Here is a 17,801-nt window from a genome sequence, read left to right as displayed (position 1 = left end):
CAAAAATGAGGAAAAACCCCTTCTGAGCAACATCTTAAAGGTCTAAACTTCAGATCATCCGCATTTTCATACGTAACTGTAATTTAATTACACATTTTTCCCAGTAACTGTAACGGATTACACTTTTACATTTATATAATAATTCAATTACTTAACGCCGTTACATGTAATTAGTTACTCCCCATCACTGAGACTGATATACCTTTAATTATGTAACATTTGGAATGCAGGACTTTTAATTGTAAGCACTTTACAATATGGTATGGCTACTCTTCCACAGCTGTTAATCCGACTATATTTTGTATGTAGGCTAATTTAAATAATTTTGTTGTACTCTTGTCCATCATCATGCCTGTGTATTTAAGGTCTGTTTATGTTATTTGAACCATGAACTGTGTGATTTAAACGCCGCTGCGACGCTTGAATAACTAAATAATATCAGTGTTGGACTGACAGCACAATTCCCACTAATACCGAGAGACAAGAGGGCAACATTTGCCATTTAAAGGCCTCTTTCATTTGAATAATCTTTTATAGGACGTGATTAAAGCGCCTGCCTCGGCTGCTCTGACGTCAACGAGATTGTCTGCGTTAGGTGAGTCTCGCGCAGCCAAGCCCTCTTCTTCCTCGATGAAATCGCTCGAGCTCGCTGTCATCATCATCATCACCATCATCATCATCATCAGCGCCGCCCTGTAGAGAGAGAGAGAGAGAGAGAGAGAGAGAGAGAGAGAGAGAGAGAGAGAGAGAAAGAGAGAGAGAGAGAAAAAGAGAGAGAGAAAGAGAGAGAGACCCCCTCCCCTTCCTCCTCCTCCCCACCTAACAACAACCCCAACCCCGCAGGCTCGAGCACATCGACCCCACCCCCCCCTCCCCCCCACTCGCTACAGCCCCCTCTGAGAGAGGGCACGGAGCTAGAGAGAGACAGCACTCGGGAGTCACGGAGAAAAGACGGTTCCCGGCTCTGTTTTGCCCTCAATCCGGGCCTAATGCTGTAGCGGACAGCGCGGGGAGGAAGAGCGCGAGCGAGCGAGCGAGAGAGCGCGAGACAACGCACTGATTGAGAGTCGGTCGGTGAGGGACAGGGCGGACCGGAGAGACGACGGGATTGCTCATTCGCCTGGAAACATGGGATGTACACTGAGCGCCGAGGAGCGCGCAGCTCTGGACCGGAGCAAGGCCATCGAGAAAAACCTGAAGGAGGACGGGATGGTCGCCGCCAAGGACGTCAAACTGCTCCTGCTCGGTAAGAGGAGCTTCTCCAGCCGCGGGGCGAGCTGCCGGGAGGGAAATCAGCACCATGGAGAGTACCTCCGCCCCATACAACCCCGCCGGGGTTTGCATGGGGCGGATGTACTCTCCATGGTGCTGATTTCCCTGCCGGCTCTCACTCTACCCTCCGTTCTTTTCAGGCGGCGGGGAGTCCGGCAAGAGCACCATCGTCAAACAGATGAAGTAAGTGCCTCTTTTTAAACCCTCTCCGTCACAGCCAGAGTGAAAGGCCCGAGATTTGCACCTCCTCCCCTTCTATCTGTGCTCAGGCAGGTTTGAGCCGCCATGTTTCCGAGAGGCCCGTATAGCCCCGTAGGAGTGCCGGTGACTCGAGCACCTCCTGCAGACCGACAGTGAAGGCTGCGGAGGAGGCCGCACCGGTGTGTCCCAGGGTGCTGTTCACCCCGCCTGGGTGCTGAAATGTAGTTAACGAGGGTTTTTTTTCCGCTTGACTACAGGGAGCGTGTGGGTGTTGTTCCTGTGTGTGTGTGTGTGTGTGTGTGTGTGCGTGCGTGTGTATGTGTGTGTGTGTGTGTGTGTGTGTGTGTGTGTGTGAATTACAGTGAGGTCACTACAGCTCCATTAGTGAATACCTCTGCTTTTAATCTTAATGGCTTTAAGTGCCCGATATCGCCGGGAGTACTTTGCCTATAAAGCGGATTTACGCAGAAATATGGCTTCTAAAACCGCATCTAAACCTTCCCCCCGTCTAAGCTAAATCACTCTTTGATGTTTTAAAACTCTGTTGTTGTTTTTTCTAAACCTCTTAGTTAAGTTTCTAGATGTTTCAGGCTCGCTCCATTGTATATTTTGTCCTGTGAAACATCTCCCCTCCAATGTTTGTGGGTAGCAGTTGTGCCTGCCTCCATCCTGCTCAGCGCATCCCGGCCTGCAATGCACTGACTGCAAACCTCCCTCCCTCTCTCCCTCCCCTCTTCCTCTTCTTCTTCCCTTCACCTCATTACCCCCCCCACTGGTCTCTTGTGGTCCATAAGTCACTGCTCTGCCCTGAACTCAAGACACAGGGCCAAATAGTGTTTACAAATACTTTTCATGGTTTGTTTTAGCCTGAGCAAGCAGCATATGGATGGGTTTTTACTACATACTGTTGGTCATAAAGTTTGGAGGGGGAATTTTTAGCATGCTCTGCTGTGATTTGTCCACAGTTAATGGGGGATATTCAGTCTCTATATTAATGAGGTGAGACTACACCTGTCGTCTCACTTGCAGCTTGAGTGAGAGAGTCTAAAAAAGGCGCAAGCAACGCTTTCAAAACCTCAAAATATTCTGATAATGTGTCTCATAATAGCAGAGTGTCATAGTTAAAAGGATATAAACACGCAGAGAGGCTCATGGGATGTGTGTTATATGAATTAAACAACAAGCAGCCTCAGTGATGGGTGGTGTACTAACCATGCTAGTCAGTTGCAGCTGCAGAAATGTCAGAGAAATCTATTTTTACACTTTTCTGTGATTGGTCAGGTAAGTTTTCCTCAGTTGCACATTCTGTACAGAGCTGAAGGGATTAGTCAAACTATTTTCATAATCCGTTAACAATTTAAGTAATTTTTTTTAAAGCAACAGTCCTAAAATGCACTGGTTTCAGCTTTATTAAATGTGAATATTCACTGGTTTTCTTGTGTGACAGTAATTCGGACTGTTGATTTGATGTAACAGGCAATTTGAAGATATCACCTTTGGCTCTGGAGAACTGTGACTAGCATTTTTGACTAATTTCTTATAGACATAATGATTAATAGAGAAAATAATCACCAGATTAATCATTAATGAACATAATATATAATATAATATATAATTTAAACTCTCTCTCTCTCTCTGGCTTGTGAGGCTTTTTCACTTCTCATCTATAATTACATACATGTGCACATTCACTGCCTGCACAAAATATTTAAAAACACCTCCTGTTTCAGGGTTTTTCTCCAGGGAGACACTCAGCAGAGGTTGTTTTCCACTGAGATATTGGTACATCTAAACAGGAGTCGCAATCATTTCATAGCCTTTGTTGTTTAAACTAGTATCTCTCCTCTTTTCCCTTGAAGTTTTAACATTTTACTTCATAAAATTATAGATTAGCAGAAATGGTCTTTATTTGTAGCAACCTCCACTATAAAACATCTTAACATAGGTAAAAACCATTATCCCTTATTTATTTTCCCTCTTAAACTAATCGATCATGGATCATAAAGGAGGTGAAGAGGAGCTGCAGACGTTTAAATATTAAAGACAGTTTAAATCTGGATTTCAGTTTAAAATGTAACAGTAGAGTCCTGTGTTGGTGTGATTGATCAGTACATTGATTGATTCCACTCTATTGGCCATCATAAATTATAAATGGCTTAAATATCACATTACTGTCCAATTACAGATCACAGACTGACAGTGTGATCAATTTCTGTCCCATTATACACTACTGACACACTTAAAGATGTCTTTTAGTGGGAGATGGTTGGAAGAGAGGAGGAGAGACAGTAAGATGTATATGTTGGATGTGAAATCACCATGCATATACACACATACAGAAAGCTCTTTATCGGCCAGAACATGTGGACCTTTATCCTCGAATGTTAAAAGACGATTGTTTAGGTCTGCAGGAACATATGGTTATATGTGACTTTTTTCTGTTTAGTCCACTCTTGCGCGTGTGTGCTAATGTCTGTGTGCGCATGCAGGATTATCCATGAAGATGGCTTTTCTGGGGATGATGTGAAGCAGTATAAGCCTGTGGTCTACAGCAACACCATCCAGAGTTTGGCAGCCATTCTCCGAGCCATGGACTCCCTGGGCATCGAGTTCGGAGACAAGGATAGAAAAGTGAGTCACTTTCACCCTCCAGCTGAAATGTTCACACAAAAACTACGAAGAAATTCTCTTTATTTATACATCCTTAGCATTTAGGATAAAATGTCATAGTGCCAAAGTAGAGCTGATTGTAAGATAGAAAAAAATAAGTAAAAATAAAAAATTCAGCATCCTTATAGCTGGAACTGCACTGTGTATCTTACAGTATTAAATACAAATCCTACAATACAACTGCAGCAAAGATCATTTTTTCCCTTTTCCCTTGATGTTGGGAAACATCTTGTTCACAGGCGGATGCTAAGCTGGTGTGCGATGTGGTCACTCGTATGGAGGACACAGAGCCGTACTCTGCAGAGCTTCTCACTGCTATGAAGCGTGTATGGACTGACGCTGGGCTTCAGGAGTGCTTCAGCCGTGCCCGGGAATACCAGCTCAACGACTCTGCCCAATAGTGAGTTAGAGTGAAAGAACAGAATGAGAAAAACTACCTGTGAGAAGTATATATATGTGTGCACCTGTTTGATCTTACTCCCTGTTGTCTTCAGCTACCTGGACAGTCTAGACAGGATCGGGGCGGCAGACTACCAGCCCACAGAGCAGGACATCCTGAGAACTCGAGTGAAGACCACCGGTATCGTCGAAACCCACTTCACCTTCAAAAACCTCCATTTCAGGTAGCGTGCACCGAGTTGTAACTCATGACTACATGACTTGGCCTTTGTAGCTGGCATTTTGTTTAAGATTAGGTTCAGGGACTGTGGCTCTGTATCTAAATTGACTCGTTGAATTTTTTTCCCAGGCTATTTGATGTGGGAGGTCAAAGGTCAGAGAGGAAGAAGTGGATCCACTGCTTTGAAGATGTGACAGCCATTATCTTCTGCGTTGCTCTAAGCGGTTATGACCAGGTGCTCCACGAAGATGAAACAACTGTAAGTGTGACTCATTGAATACAGACTGAATCCCTCTGGTGCGCCACTCATGGTGATCGATCGATGTGTTTTTATAAAAGCAGATATTTTAAGAAAGATAGCTGATAATCTGTGTGCTTACTCATTATAAAAACACAATTTTAAGTTTTTTTTTTTATCTGCTCAAGTCAAGTTGGATCAATGACATTAATCTAGCCCAGCCAGAATCACAAGTTTGTCCTAGAGGCTTTTACAATTATTATTATTTATCCTTTGAGCTTCCATTCAAAAAAAGAAAAAGCTTTTACAAGAAGAAAAGGCAGAAACCTCATAAAAAGCAGCAGAGAGGACAAAGTGACAAATAGACCCTTTAAATCTGCTGTATCCCATCACTTTGATACTGATCAGTTATACATTAAGATATCAATCAAACTGTAGTGTAATTTATGATTTTGAATGAAACTGGCTGTGATATATATGCTGTATTTTATATTTTTAGTCACTTTGTAGAAATCTGTTTTAAACTTTAAAAAAGCCACAAAATCTACTTCGATTCAATATTATAAGACAGTAAAACATCAATACAGCATTAAATGGGGTGTATTAGTTAAATTGGCATGATGTACTGCAATATGTTTTAGTTATTTTAGTCCATGCTCTCTGTTTCTCTTCACTGTAACACTAACCTCATTGTTTTATTCATCCCTTCTGCAGAACCGCATGCATGAGTCGCTCATGCTCTTTGACTCCATCTGTAACAACAAGTTCTTCATCGACACCTCCATCATCCTCTTCCTCAACAAGAAGGATCTGTTCGGTGAGAAGATCAAGAAGTCACCGCTGACAATCTGTTTTCCAGAATACACAGGTCAGTAGCTCGCCTTTTATTTTTAAATGGAGTTGCTTTAATGAGAAAAGCAATTCATGTGAAGTCTCTCATGCTCTTTGTCTCTTTTTCTCTCTGTTTCCTCCATTTGTCTCCAGGTGCTAATACTTACGACGATGCTACGGCATATATTCAGGTTCAGTTTGAGAGTAAGAACCGTTCTCCCAATAAGGAGATCTACTGTCACCTGACCTGTGCCACAGACACAGGAAACATCCAGGTAGTGTTTGATGCCGTCACTGACATCATTATTGCAAACAACCTTAGAGGGTGTGGCTTATACTGAGGCCTGGCCAAGCACAGAGGTTGTCATGGAGAGTATGAGGTGTTAATAATGATAATTTTGATGATACTTAAACACATAAATATGTAATTCTACACGTCCAATTGGACCCAAAGAGCTGCCGTCAGACACCACACTGAATTATTGTCATGATTTGTTCCCTTCCTCTTACTATGATTTCAGTACACAACCCCAGTTTTGTCATATGAAAATGTGTTTTTTGAGCTGAATGTTTCATAATTTGTTGGGGACTTTGTCAACAACTGGAATGGTCAGAAGTGGCAGCACCAGGGTTTATTCAGCTGGCGCCTTGTTTAGAAAAACTCAGCCCAAGAAACGCAACGTGAGGAGTGTGAATTGTCATTTTCACCACAACATGGATTATAGTCTCATTCTTTATGTGACATTCTTTTATGTGCTAGTCTTGAGGCATTTATACACTGAATATAGCCTCTGATGCTCCGTTTGAAGCGCTGCTGTGTGTATGAAGGTGGAGATGATGATGTTGGGGAGGTGCTGTACTCGTGGCTGAGGGTCATGGTTGGGAAGAAGGAGGCTATTTTAACTTTCAGAAGGGACAAAGCTCCCCTCTCCTTCAGACTCACACATGACTGAGTAGCCTGCAGGTCTGTTCCACTTGTTTTCTCTTTGACTTTAAAACATAATGAAAGAGAGGATTCTTCTGTTTAGAGTGGCTGCCCATTGCCATTGGCTTCCTGTAGCGTGAGGAAATGCCTATCAGCCAATGATATCTCAAAAAAAAAAGAAAAAAGAAGAAAAAAAAGAAGTCATATCGGTGCCAACCATCTGAGAACGACAGATAGGGGATTAGGATCAGAAATCATAGTTCATGTTCATATTATCAACTGATATTATTTAAGTAAAAGATATAACACTTTATTATCATCGAATGATTTATTTATTTAGGCCTCATGCCCTACATGCCTCCTCCTACCTCCTGAAATCCCGTGCCACATATTTATTTCCTGTCATAAAAAACTGGGGTATACACCGATACCTGTCTACAGTTCAGAGGGTAGAAAGCAGCCCTCCAATGACATCTTGTTCTCTGTGTGGTGCTTTACCCTTCGATGTGAATCTGTTTAGAAATAGAAGACTGCACGAGGAGAACAATATCATTTGAGGCAGCCTCTGTCTGGGGAGTCGGGTTTTTTAAACCCGCCTCTCCCCTGGTGGGTAAACAGGGAACCATTATCCCCCGCCCCCTCTCGTCTGTCACATTTCTCTTTTCACAGAGAAAAAGTACAGCTCTCCATTTTCACCTGTGCACCCAGAAATTTATCGTCCTATTCCTGTATACTCTTACCTATCACATATCAGTCCCTATATCCTATTTCCATTTTCACCTTAAAAGCACCGTACTGTATATATATATTATGATTATACCAGACTTTTTTTTACTGTGAATGTTTTTGTGCTGCACCCCATCCTATTCGGTAGTTTATTGGTTGCTCTCATGTGGAATGTTTGTGCTGAGCCAATCGAATGTTGTGTTTACATTAAAGCCACACTTTTCCTAACTACTCCTGTGTTCATGGTCTGAGTCTGATTACGCTGAGAGGTGAAAGGGTTGACTGTGTGAGTGCAGCTCTGTTCCCTCAGTAAAAGTTTAAACACACACTGACCTGCTTTAATCTGTACAGAGAATTAAGGTTAGACCAGGAAATTAGGCTGAACATTATGAGAATGGACCACTTTTAATGCTTCATTGCCTGGTGTATTTAGTGTCAGGAATGTGTACAGTGTATAAAAGATTGGGAACAGGTCTTGCATGGCAATAGGGCAGCACTTCATGAAATGTGGCGGATGACAGGGATCAGAAGGGTTGCACAGCGGCTCTCAATTTATTAGGTTAAAAGTGTTCCATCATCACAGACAAGGAGCTATTCATATATTGAATGACTAGGCTGGATCAGCTGTCTGACCTGCTTCTGTCAGTTTAATGGGTATGATGTTCACTACTGCTCTGTTTCACTGACAACCACAGAGCTCTGCTCCTCAGTCCCAGTGTGTCCTCATTTCACAGACACAGTTACAGGTTAAAAGGTTGGAACCCCCAGAGTAATACAATTACAGACTTACACTTTTTAATTAGATATTTAAGAATATTGTCATTTTTTTTTTACAAATCATTCATTCAAATAATTCCCCATACCCGACACGTAGCCTCAAACCCTGCCCCTAAAAGCTCAGCTGTAACTCTAATACAGACTGACATCAGCCCCATGCAGGATCTCTGGGTGTGGAGCAGACGGCAGAGTCTGAAACCCGACTGAAATCTCCTGAAAGAGCAACAGTGAGCATTTGCCACCCAATGAGCAACCAGCCATTTGCCTGCCCACACCTGTTTACAGACACCTGGATTATGCAGAGACATTTAGTGAAATGCATTACAAGGTGGGTACTGCAGTGCAATCACTTATAAATTACAGTCGCAGCCTCTTGATATCTTCACTTCTGAAGTCGACACGCAGGGCCAGAACCTGACGCACCTCCGCTGGAGTCAGCCGCCACGTCAGAGGGCCAGAGTTTGGACCCCAGTAATCTAAGATCTCAGTTACCTGCAGGACACAAACATTCTGTGTGAACCAATGGTGGAAGAAAAGCATTTATAAAGGAGCAATAATGCACTGAAAAATGTCTCTGTGAGTGTTACACTATTATACATTTAAGTATGCTGTTGGGTAGATTATTTTACATTAATGCATCATATTTAATAAAGAAGCATGAAATAGAAATATTCTGTAAGCTGAGTAAATGTTGTTTTCCAACACTTGTGTAAACTGCCATAAATATTATGAGTAAAAACACATACAATTAGCTTTTATACAGATGTGTTTTGTGTGGAAGTGTATGTGCAAGAGTTTAAATTACCCGCTCCAGGTTGAGAATCGTGGCCATTTGTGTGAGGCGTGCAAACTTATCCCTAATGGTCCAGGTGGTCACTGTGGTAAGGTACGCCACAAGAGACCGAAGCTCTTTATCGAACTGCAGCCCTCCCAGCTACAACAAAATGATCAGCATGATACAACACATTAAAAACAGAGAACACATTTTGTACACTGTAAGATTTTCTTCTACATACTGCACAAAATGGTGCCATTTGTTTAGAGGTTTCCTGTTCTTTCAATCAGTAAACGCACTGCTCAAAATGGGAAGATGCTATCGTACCAAAAGGAAGCACCCTCTCCTACAGGCCTTTCTAGACTCATCAATAAATCATTGCTTGAGGCTTTTTCATCACGTGTGTCAGTGATGTGATGTGATGTGATGCACAGGATGCTCGCTGCCACCTTGTGGCCGAGCCCGGCCCCTCACCCTGCTGAACGAGCACTTGAGGACCGTCTTCTCCATCTCAATAGATATCAAGCTGGTCATCAGGCTGGTCAGGGTATCATAGATGACAGGAGACAGGGCGGTCTGGTGGGGAGACACAGAAGTTTTTAAAAAACCAGGAAGGAGGATCATGTATAATGAGTTAATAAAAAGTCGTAGTTTCAATGGAGCAGGTACCTTGAACTCCCCCATGAGCTGCTCCAAGTTAACGATGAGCTGCTGCACCCAGGGGTCATTCGCTTCATAATCATTGAACTCCTCCTGTGAGCACCAACAGAAGTTAAATCAACATGTTTTATAATTGTTTTACCTCTGATTGTGCACATGAGTCTGTGAGCCATTACCTCTTCTATGTTGTGTGAGATGGACAGGAAGCAGCTGATCCAGGGTTTGATCTGAGGCTTTATGGCTGTTGTGTTTAACTCAGTCAAGCCCTCCTGTGAAACAGAGTACATAACTTTTACCACTTACACAGACTTGTTTCCCATTGTAAGTTAATATCTACACAACTCACAGCTGAGAAGCTCTAATAAGGTGTTAGGGTGTCCAACCTGTAAGAGATCCTTGAACTTGGTGGATGTGTTGATGAGGTCGGACAGACAGCTTTCAATCTTGGCTTCAGATCCCTGACTGAACAACTTTGAGCAGTCGTTCTGCAGTGGAGATAAAAAGCAAGTGAGGTAAACTATGAATTATGTGATGAATAGAAGAGAGGAAGAGTGCAGACATGAAACTCACTTCCAGGTTCCGCTTTAGAGTTGTGATATTCTCACTGCACACTTCACCATTATTCAGTGTCACCTGAAAAAGAAATGAAGATAGCTGTTAATGCAGGATTTGTACAGCTAGTACAGTTTATATTCTGTCGTTCTTTTTCTACAAGTATAAACTGCAGAAAACTGGCTTCTGTGGTCAAACTGGTATTCATGAACCTCCAAGTCCAATTTAACTTTTGACAAACGAGTTAAAAGGTTTTTGAAGTAGTGCTTCCTTCAGCTGAGAGCCATTTTAAAAATTAAAGCCCTGCTTAGCTGTGTTAAATTAGATGAGATTCAGCCATTTGATTCCTCACTTAAATTACTGCTGCATGCTTTGAACAACCCCAAAAGAAAAACCTGAATACTGAAGCTGGGCTTCTCTCTGGAGCCCAAAGACTAGACGATATTACGCAATTTAAGACTTTAAGACTACACACTGAGTTCCAACATTTACACAATGAGATCCTAAGACAGAACAGATGTTTCTTCTATTGGTGAACAAAAAGGAAAAGGTAAAAAGGCTGTTTTGTCAGAAGGTAGATGCCCTTGTGGGCGTGTATGAGTAGAACCTCAATAACTGAATAACGTTCAAGTTACTCTATATTTTGTGTTTTTTTTACTGTATCCTGTCAACAATAATAGAGTAAACATCACCATGAACCTTCTATCATTGTTGCATCATCAGTACAACATGAAAAGCAGACACATGTCATAAAATTCAGGCTTTTGTTAAGTTTTTATTTTTGTTATTGTCTGGCCACCTGCATGCAACAAGGCTTCGAAGTATCAGTGTCTCAGAGCAAGACTGGCATATTTGTGTGTGTGTCCATCTCACCAGAAATGCAGCCTTGGCATTCTCAGTGCTCTCAATGCCCAGGGTATTGAACTTGCCCTGCTGTAAGCTGCTCTGCATCAGACTGACTGCACTGCTGACGCCACGCTGAATGTCCTGAAGTGTCGTAGCGGGAAAGCCCTGCCGCAGCTTGTTATACAACACCTCCCTGAGAGGAGGGGAGAGGAACAAGAGACACACACACGAGAGAGATGTAAACAAATGAAGAATGAAGAGCAGTTGAAGAGTATTTCAATTGTGAACTGGAAAGTGAGCGAGCACCTGAAGTCAGACTCCAGCACAGAGTTAGCGTGGTTGATCATAGCACACAGGCAGTCGATGCTGGAGCTGGATAAAGCTCGACTGATACACTTCTTTACAATGTAGAAACAGTCGTCCACCATGCTTGAGGTCAGCTGACCCTTTTCATATGTGTCCATGGTAACAGCCTGAAGAGGGAAATGAATTATTATAGGAAACAGAATATTATTTTAGCTTTCCTAAAAGTTCAACTCAACATTTTCATGTTATCTATATAATATTGAAATATGCTCTTAGAAACTCAATATTCATTGTTTATTATAAAAAGAGGTATTTATCAAACCACTTTTGTCAGATTACATCAATGTAAAATCTACATGGACAACATGTACGCTCACATTAATTCTCTGTGACAAAACATAACAGCATTACATTTATTTTTCTCCTCACTTTTCAGTGCTAAACTGTTCAGTACTGACTATTAATGAATTAAAACTGGAATAAATAGTATGTCTAAAATCTACTGACACAGCTAAATAAAATGCTTTATAATAATAAGTAAACTGGAGCCCATTCTTGTTTCCACAGCTGAATCTAATAAATCTTTTGAGTCTGTACTCAAAAGTACTATAAAAATACTTTGGCTAATTATTAGGAACAGTAGTTTGTAGCTGCTTTTTCAGGAGCTTTAATTCACATCTAACTGTTATTACATGACCGAAACTCCCAACTTCAGCCACATGACAAATTAACAATCTTGATGGAGACTCCATTCATTGATGACGACATGAAATACATTTGAAAACCCTGGAAAAGCCAAACAGTGGACCTTGGGTTAATATATAAAACTGAGTGATTAACCTTGTTGACAGACTCCCTCATGTAGTACTCTTCCATTGGAACGTAGTAGCCAATCAGTTCTTGCATCGTCCTGCTCAGCATACAATGTTTCAGTAGCTTCTCCACATTCTGCTGATGCTCTGGGTGTTACAAAAGAATACAATGTATTTCAAACACATATTTTCAACTGTCAAACAGATAGATATCTTTGCATGCAAAATCATATGTTTCTTATAGAACTACCCTGTGTGATGCTCTGCACATCCCCAACTTCAAAGTCAGCCATCATGCGGCGACGTAAAAAGCGCAGGTAGAGCTCTGCCCTTGCATTCATCAAGGTGACTTCTGCTAGAACAGGGTCCAGTTCCCTGTTCATGCAAAAAAAAGAAAAAAAAAAAAAAAAAAAACACAACCAAAGAAAAAGAGGTTAAAAAAAGATGACAGAATGACAGAGACAAACGTGGTGGGGTCAGCATGATGTTGTAGAGATAAAAACAAATACCTGGGCTCCATCCTCTCCCCTGGCACGCTCTTCATCATGCTGTTCTGGACAATCTGAAACTGCAGGAGGAATTCAGGTCACAGTGGGTACAGATATGCAGCAAAAACAACTGTGTCGTGCAATTCAGATGCCACACACACACCTTGTTGTGGTATCCTCTCTGTTGGATGAACTTGTCAACTATTTTCTGTGCCTGTTGGTCACATTCCTGCTGCAGATGAGTGATGAGTGTGTACAGATGGCCCGGACCGTAATACGTCTCCACAATAGGCTGATGAGTCTCAACAACACGAGCGATGCCTGTCAACACACACCGACATGTTATTCAATTCAAGGCAACAAAAGAAATGTAACACACAAACAGTGTACCAGTGCTGTTATCTCACCTTCTAGTAAAAGTGTCAGAGTGTCAGCAAATACTAGTGGTGCTCTCTTCTCACCCAGGTCTCCTCCTGTAGCTAAGAGCAGGTTCTCTTCAGCTTTGGAGGCAAGCTGTGTGAGTATTTGTAGACAGAAAGAAAGATGACCGATACGGTACGATCAGAATCAGTAAGACATTAAAGCTGCAAGCCGTGGCGAAGTGGAAAGGTTTCTGTTAGGGGCATTTAGATGCCTTCAGACCCGGGCATTTATTGGACACTGCAATAAGTAGATATACATTACACACACAGAGACACACAAACACACTCACACACTCACACTCACACACTCATACATACACACACACACAAACACACTCACACTCACACACTCATACATACACACACACAAACACACTCACACATACACGCACACACTCACACTCTCTCTCTGTCTGTCTGTGTAAACATTTAGACTGAGCAACTGAAATGAACCTCCAACACTTTGATGAGTCAAACAGGAGAGGAACTTATTTCCAGTGAAACCTGTAGATATGTTTGTAGGTCATGCTTTTGTAATTTGTGTTTGATCTAGACTTTGAAAGCAATGTCAGTGAAATAGTGAGTGTGAGTGTGAGTGAATGTGTGTGTGAGTGTGTGTGTAATGTATATCTACTTATCGCAGTGTCTGAAGGCATCTAAATGCCTCTAACAGAAACCTTTCCACTTCGCCAAGGCCCAACGTGCGCAAGGGTGTGAGGTCCCGCCCAACGCTTTAATAATATATCTGTGATTATTGTAGACAAAAAGACAAAAGTGACTAAAGAGTAAACAAACAAGACATACATTGTCCCTTTTTTTCTAGCAATAACAGAAGAGAAGAGAAGAACACAAGAGAATTCAACAACTTTACAAGTCTTTACCAGTAGGGGAATTAATACTGGCAACTCTCTGATCCTTTCCAACCTGTAGAACTAAGAACTATTTTTGCCCTGACACTTACAAATGTCACATGCATTTCACTACAGACCTGAGTGCAGAGATACTGTCCAAAGCGAGCGAGGCCCTGCTGGTGGAGACCCAGCAGAGGGAAGATCTTAAAGAACCTCTCCACCTGCGCCAAGTCGACTGCCGCTACAGCTTCATCCAGCTTCTCAGCCACGATGACCTTCAATTTCTGCTCTGCCTCCTGCAGCATTACCAGACTGGCATCCACGGCACTGCCTGTGTAGACATGAGGCATCGACAGTGTTACAGTGTCTGTCTAGTGATAACCAAACACATGCAAGCCTTGTCTAATACTGTATTCAGTATCTGTTGTATGTAAGGTACAGTTCGGTTAAGTAAAAAAAAACATTAAAAACATAAGATCTTTGAAGTCACAATTGTTGAATTGAGTATAACAAACAACCTTGCTTTACAAATTTGCATGGCCAATCCCATTTTCTATGAACTGCTATGATTCTACAACAATGATGATGATGATGATTCTATGACAATGATACAAAGGGCATGCGCTATGACAGAGAACTCAAGGCCTCATACTTTCTTCTCCCTGCCTGCTCAGCTCAATAACTGACTGGTCCAGAGAAAGGTATCGATGGATGTGTGCAGCAGCCTGCTCATAATCTTCATTACGCAAGGCTGTCTGCACGCCGTCTGTGCAGAACTTCAGGTCGAGGATGTCATCGGCACGCTGGATGACGTTATACAGCCGTGTCTATGAAAAATAAGACAAATGCTAGTTGACCCCATTGCATCCCTGATAGTGCAGGATGGATGTTTAGGGTAGATGACATGAGTTTGTGTATGCATGTACCTTTGCCAGGTCAAGCTGTCTGACTTTGCGGCTGACGTTTTCGGCCAGGTTGCAGGTAAATGTGATCATGCCTGACAGCTGACTGGCATCTCCTCCAATCAGCTGTAGGTTGGGCCTAAAGAGCACAGAGGCAAAAGTTGTTTAAAGATCTTGAACTATGGTGGTTTAAGCTCAATTCCATGATCATCAGCAGGTACTTTTGATCAGTACAAGCTGCAAACTGTACCCCATCCGCTGGAGTGCCAGCATCTTTGTGTGAATGGTCCCCTCTTGCCCCACCAGTCTGTCCAGCTCAGCCTCCACTTCTTTCTGTATCAACGACAACAACAACAAAAAAAAATGTAATGAGCAGCAATTAATATGGTTATATATATATATATACACATATATAAAATTCAATTTATGAACATCATCATCATTTTTTCATTTTGGTTGTTGTGCTTCAAGGGCAGGTTGACATTTTTTTAAGTCTGTCCTAAAACACTAGTTAAATGTCCAAATGAATATTGACACATTTTTCTTACACTAATCATTCCTCCTGTTCATACTGACCTTTAGAAGATCCCTTCATAATGCACTTATAATGTAAGTGATCGGGGACTAAATCCACTGACCTCCTAAAAGCAAAAGGTGTATTTAAATGTTTATCTGAATAAGAAATGAAGCTTTACTCATCCAAATTAGTCAAATTAATCCAATGCCTTAAAGGTTATTGTATTCTTAATGTCAAATTGCCTCTTTGTTATGATCCTTCCTATGTACCTGAACAGGGAGCCACAGTGCATTAAGACTAAAAGAAGAAACACAATGTGAAAAGAGACCCTAACTGTGCCTGATTACCCATTTATTTGACTAACAGTTGTTAACTCATATTTTCTTCAGATAAACTTTTAAGTATATTTGTGCTCAAAATGAGGGTTGTAGGGTTGTAGGGCCCTCATTACATATGGTCAATAGGAGCAGGAGGAATGATTACAGCAAGTACAACCTGTTTCAGTGATGATATGGACGATTGACTACTGTTAGGACTGACTTGAAGCATTGTAAACTCATCCTTTAATGGCATAAAGCATGGCTCCTATAGGCCTATGCACAATCAGTCGCAGTACCTGACAAATCACAGCTGGAGCCAGTATAACATTTATTCCATTTGGTCATAGCACAATACAATAACATTAACACACCATTTAATAAAGAAAGAAACTTAGTATCTACAATTGAGGGAGAAGCAGGGTTTATATTTAGAGTTTTAGAGTGATGATAGCAGCTCTCAGTCAGGTTTATATAGTGGGACGAGGAGCTGTTTTACCCACTAATTGCAAACCAGCTGACATAAATATGTAGCTGACATCTTCAGTTACTGATAAAGAAGCTCTTTAGTCAAGCAGAGTCATTAGCTTGTTTGTTTTTATGCTCATCCAGCCAATATTTGATAAGAGTGAAGTCATTTGCCTTAGATGTTGACAGTAGTGTTTTGAGCCGATGTTTCGGTTTAACTTGTGACCGTGTTAACTGGTGACTTTCTAACATTTACAAGATACGTTAGTAACGTTACGAGAGATGAATGAGTTTTCTGAACACAATGTAACTTTCATAACACAGATGAGTATCTATTTAAGACGGACTAAAATACAATTAAACGGTTTAAGGAAGACACCTAGGGTAAAGTCACCAGTTGACACGGTCACCAGTTACACCGAAACACCAACAGCGTACATACGGTTCACGTTGATGACGACAGCAAGTGTACACGTCAAACACACTGACGTTAACTGTGGTTTCATGGGTTTATACAAACCTCCTCCGTGCAGAGCTGCTGATAAACTCTTTCCAGGTCGTCCAGCTCCGTCAGGGCCGAGATGGTGTCCATACTCACTGAGGACATGGTGCCAGAATCGCATCTTTTCGCTGCGATGGCTCCGCTACTGTCAGCCATCTTCTTCCGCCACAGAAACACTCAGGAAGAATAGAGGGCAGCTGTGTCCCTGGGACTAGACTGTCAGGCACATATTATTCACAGGGTAATGTCGGCTCAGGCACACCACCTTTTACTGCTAAAATAGACGGTAACAAACCAAATCGCGGCCGTAACACTACCCTGTATAATGCAACCTCCCATAAGCTGCCGAGTCAGTACCTAACCTGAGGAGCTAAACTCAGGGTGCAACTCCATGCGCATGCGTTCTGCGATCATGGCATCATATTTAATAATACCATTGACTATATACAAAAATTCAACGTGTACCGCACTTTTCATTTATAGTGAAACAAAGTGCTACAGTAAGTTATTAATTTATCATTGAAAGGAAATAGAATCAATTCATAGTGAAGGTAGAAAAAGTGAGTTTGTTTTTAAAGAGTTGGCTCACCCAAATTACAAAAAGACAAAAAATGATGCTTGCTATTGGATTTCACATGGCAGCCTTCTTAGGTTTTGCTTTGAGCAGCACAAATCAACAAGGTCTCTTGTTTTTAAATACTACCCTCTTTGGTTTGCTGAGTCACTTCATTTGTGTCAATTTGATGAGGTATAGGTTATTTAGAAATGTGCACCATGTAAGCACAATACGAACTAAAATAACATAGGTAGCCTATAATTACTACATTTTGAACATTCTACAAAATATGACATCAAGATGAGGTAAAAATACTGGAGCTGCCTTAACACCATTATTTTTTTCAGTTGATATTGTGCTGAAATGACACGCATACCTCAAACATGTCCATGTTAGAAAATCACAACCCCGTTGTCACACATTGATCCTGGGGGCCTAAGGGGGAACCCGAGGGCCCGTTGGTAGTCCAGCATTGGTGTTGGGTTTGAAATATCTGCCAACACACCAATAAAATAGTGGTGAATGCAATCTAAATTTAGCTGCTCAAGGCATTATACAATTACTTTTT

At 41.7% G+C, this 17,801-nt stretch overlaps 2 protein-coding genes across 2 annotated transcripts; one reads left to right on the top strand and one right to left on the bottom strand.

The window, feature by feature from the left end:
• The first annotated feature begins 1,128 nt into the window (after positions 1-1,128).
• On the top strand, positions 1,129-6,172 carry gnao1b (guanine nucleotide binding protein (G protein), alpha activating activity polypeptide O, b). Its single transcript, XM_053323195.1, has 8 exons — positions 1,129-1,246; positions 1,413-1,455; positions 3,963-4,104; positions 4,383-4,543; positions 4,638-4,766; positions 4,892-5,021; positions 5,715-5,868; positions 5,985-6,172. Exons 1-8 carry the CDS (start codon positions 1,129-1,131, stop codon positions 6,170-6,172), a joined length of 1,065 nt encoding a protein of 354 aa, XP_053179170.1.
• A 1,848-nt stretch (positions 6,173-8,020) lies between these two features.
• cog4 (component of oligomeric golgi complex 4) lies at positions 8,021-17,015 on the bottom strand. Its single transcript, XM_053323122.1, has 19 exons — positions 16,696-17,015; positions 15,124-15,206; positions 14,898-15,012; positions 14,624-14,798; positions 14,109-14,302; positions 13,106-13,211; positions 12,862-13,019; positions 12,720-12,778; positions 12,461-12,585; positions 12,239-12,357; positions 11,399-11,565; positions 11,120-11,285; positions 10,265-10,327; positions 10,078-10,179; positions 9,871-9,963; positions 9,704-9,787; positions 9,509-9,610; positions 9,065-9,193; positions 8,021-8,751 (listed from the first exon to the last, which is right to left on the bottom strand). Exons 1-19 carry the CDS (start codon positions 16,831-16,833, stop codon positions 8,617-8,619), a joined length of 2,313 nt encoding a protein of 770 aa, XP_053179097.1. The 5' UTR covers positions 16,834-17,015; the 3' UTR covers positions 8,021-8,616.
• Positions 17,016-17,801: the final 786 nt, after the last annotated feature.

Source organism: Scomber japonicus, chromosome 1, assembly GCF_027409825.1.
Source record: "Scomber japonicus isolate fScoJap1 chromosome 1, fScoJap1.pri, whole genome shotgun sequence".
NCBI lineage: Eukaryota > Metazoa > Chordata > Actinopteri > Scombriformes > Scombridae > Scomber > Scomber japonicus.
The sequence above is the reverse complement of the archived record's forward strand: the minus strand, read 5'-3'. Positions and strand labels throughout refer to the sequence as shown.

Bases quoted from the DNA above. Each gene is read 5' to 3' on its own strand.
- gnao1b (XM_053323195.1), top strand. From the start codon at position 1,129: ATGGGATGTACACTGAGCGCCGAGGAGCGCGCAGCTCTGGACCGGAGC. The intron at 4,105-4,382 runs GTGAGTCACTTT...TCTTGTTCACAG, and splicing joins TCGGAGACAAGGATAGAAAA to GCGGATGCTAAGCTGGTGTG. The intron at 5,022-5,714 runs GTAAGTGTGACT...TCCCTTCTGCAG, and splicing joins TCCACGAAGATGAAACAACT to AACCGCATGCATGAGTCGCT.
- cog4 (XM_053323122.1), bottom strand. From the start codon at position 16,833: ATGGCTGACAGTAGCGGAGCCATCGCAGCGAAAAGATGCGATTCTGGC. The intron at 9,788-9,870 runs GTAATGGCTCAC...TGGTGCTCACAG, and splicing joins TCTCACACAACATAGAAGAG to GAGGAGTTCAATGATTATGA. The intron at 8,752-9,064 runs GTAATTTAAACT...TGTGTCCTGCAG, and splicing joins CGATTCTCAACCTGGAGCGG to GTAACTGAGATCTTAGATTA.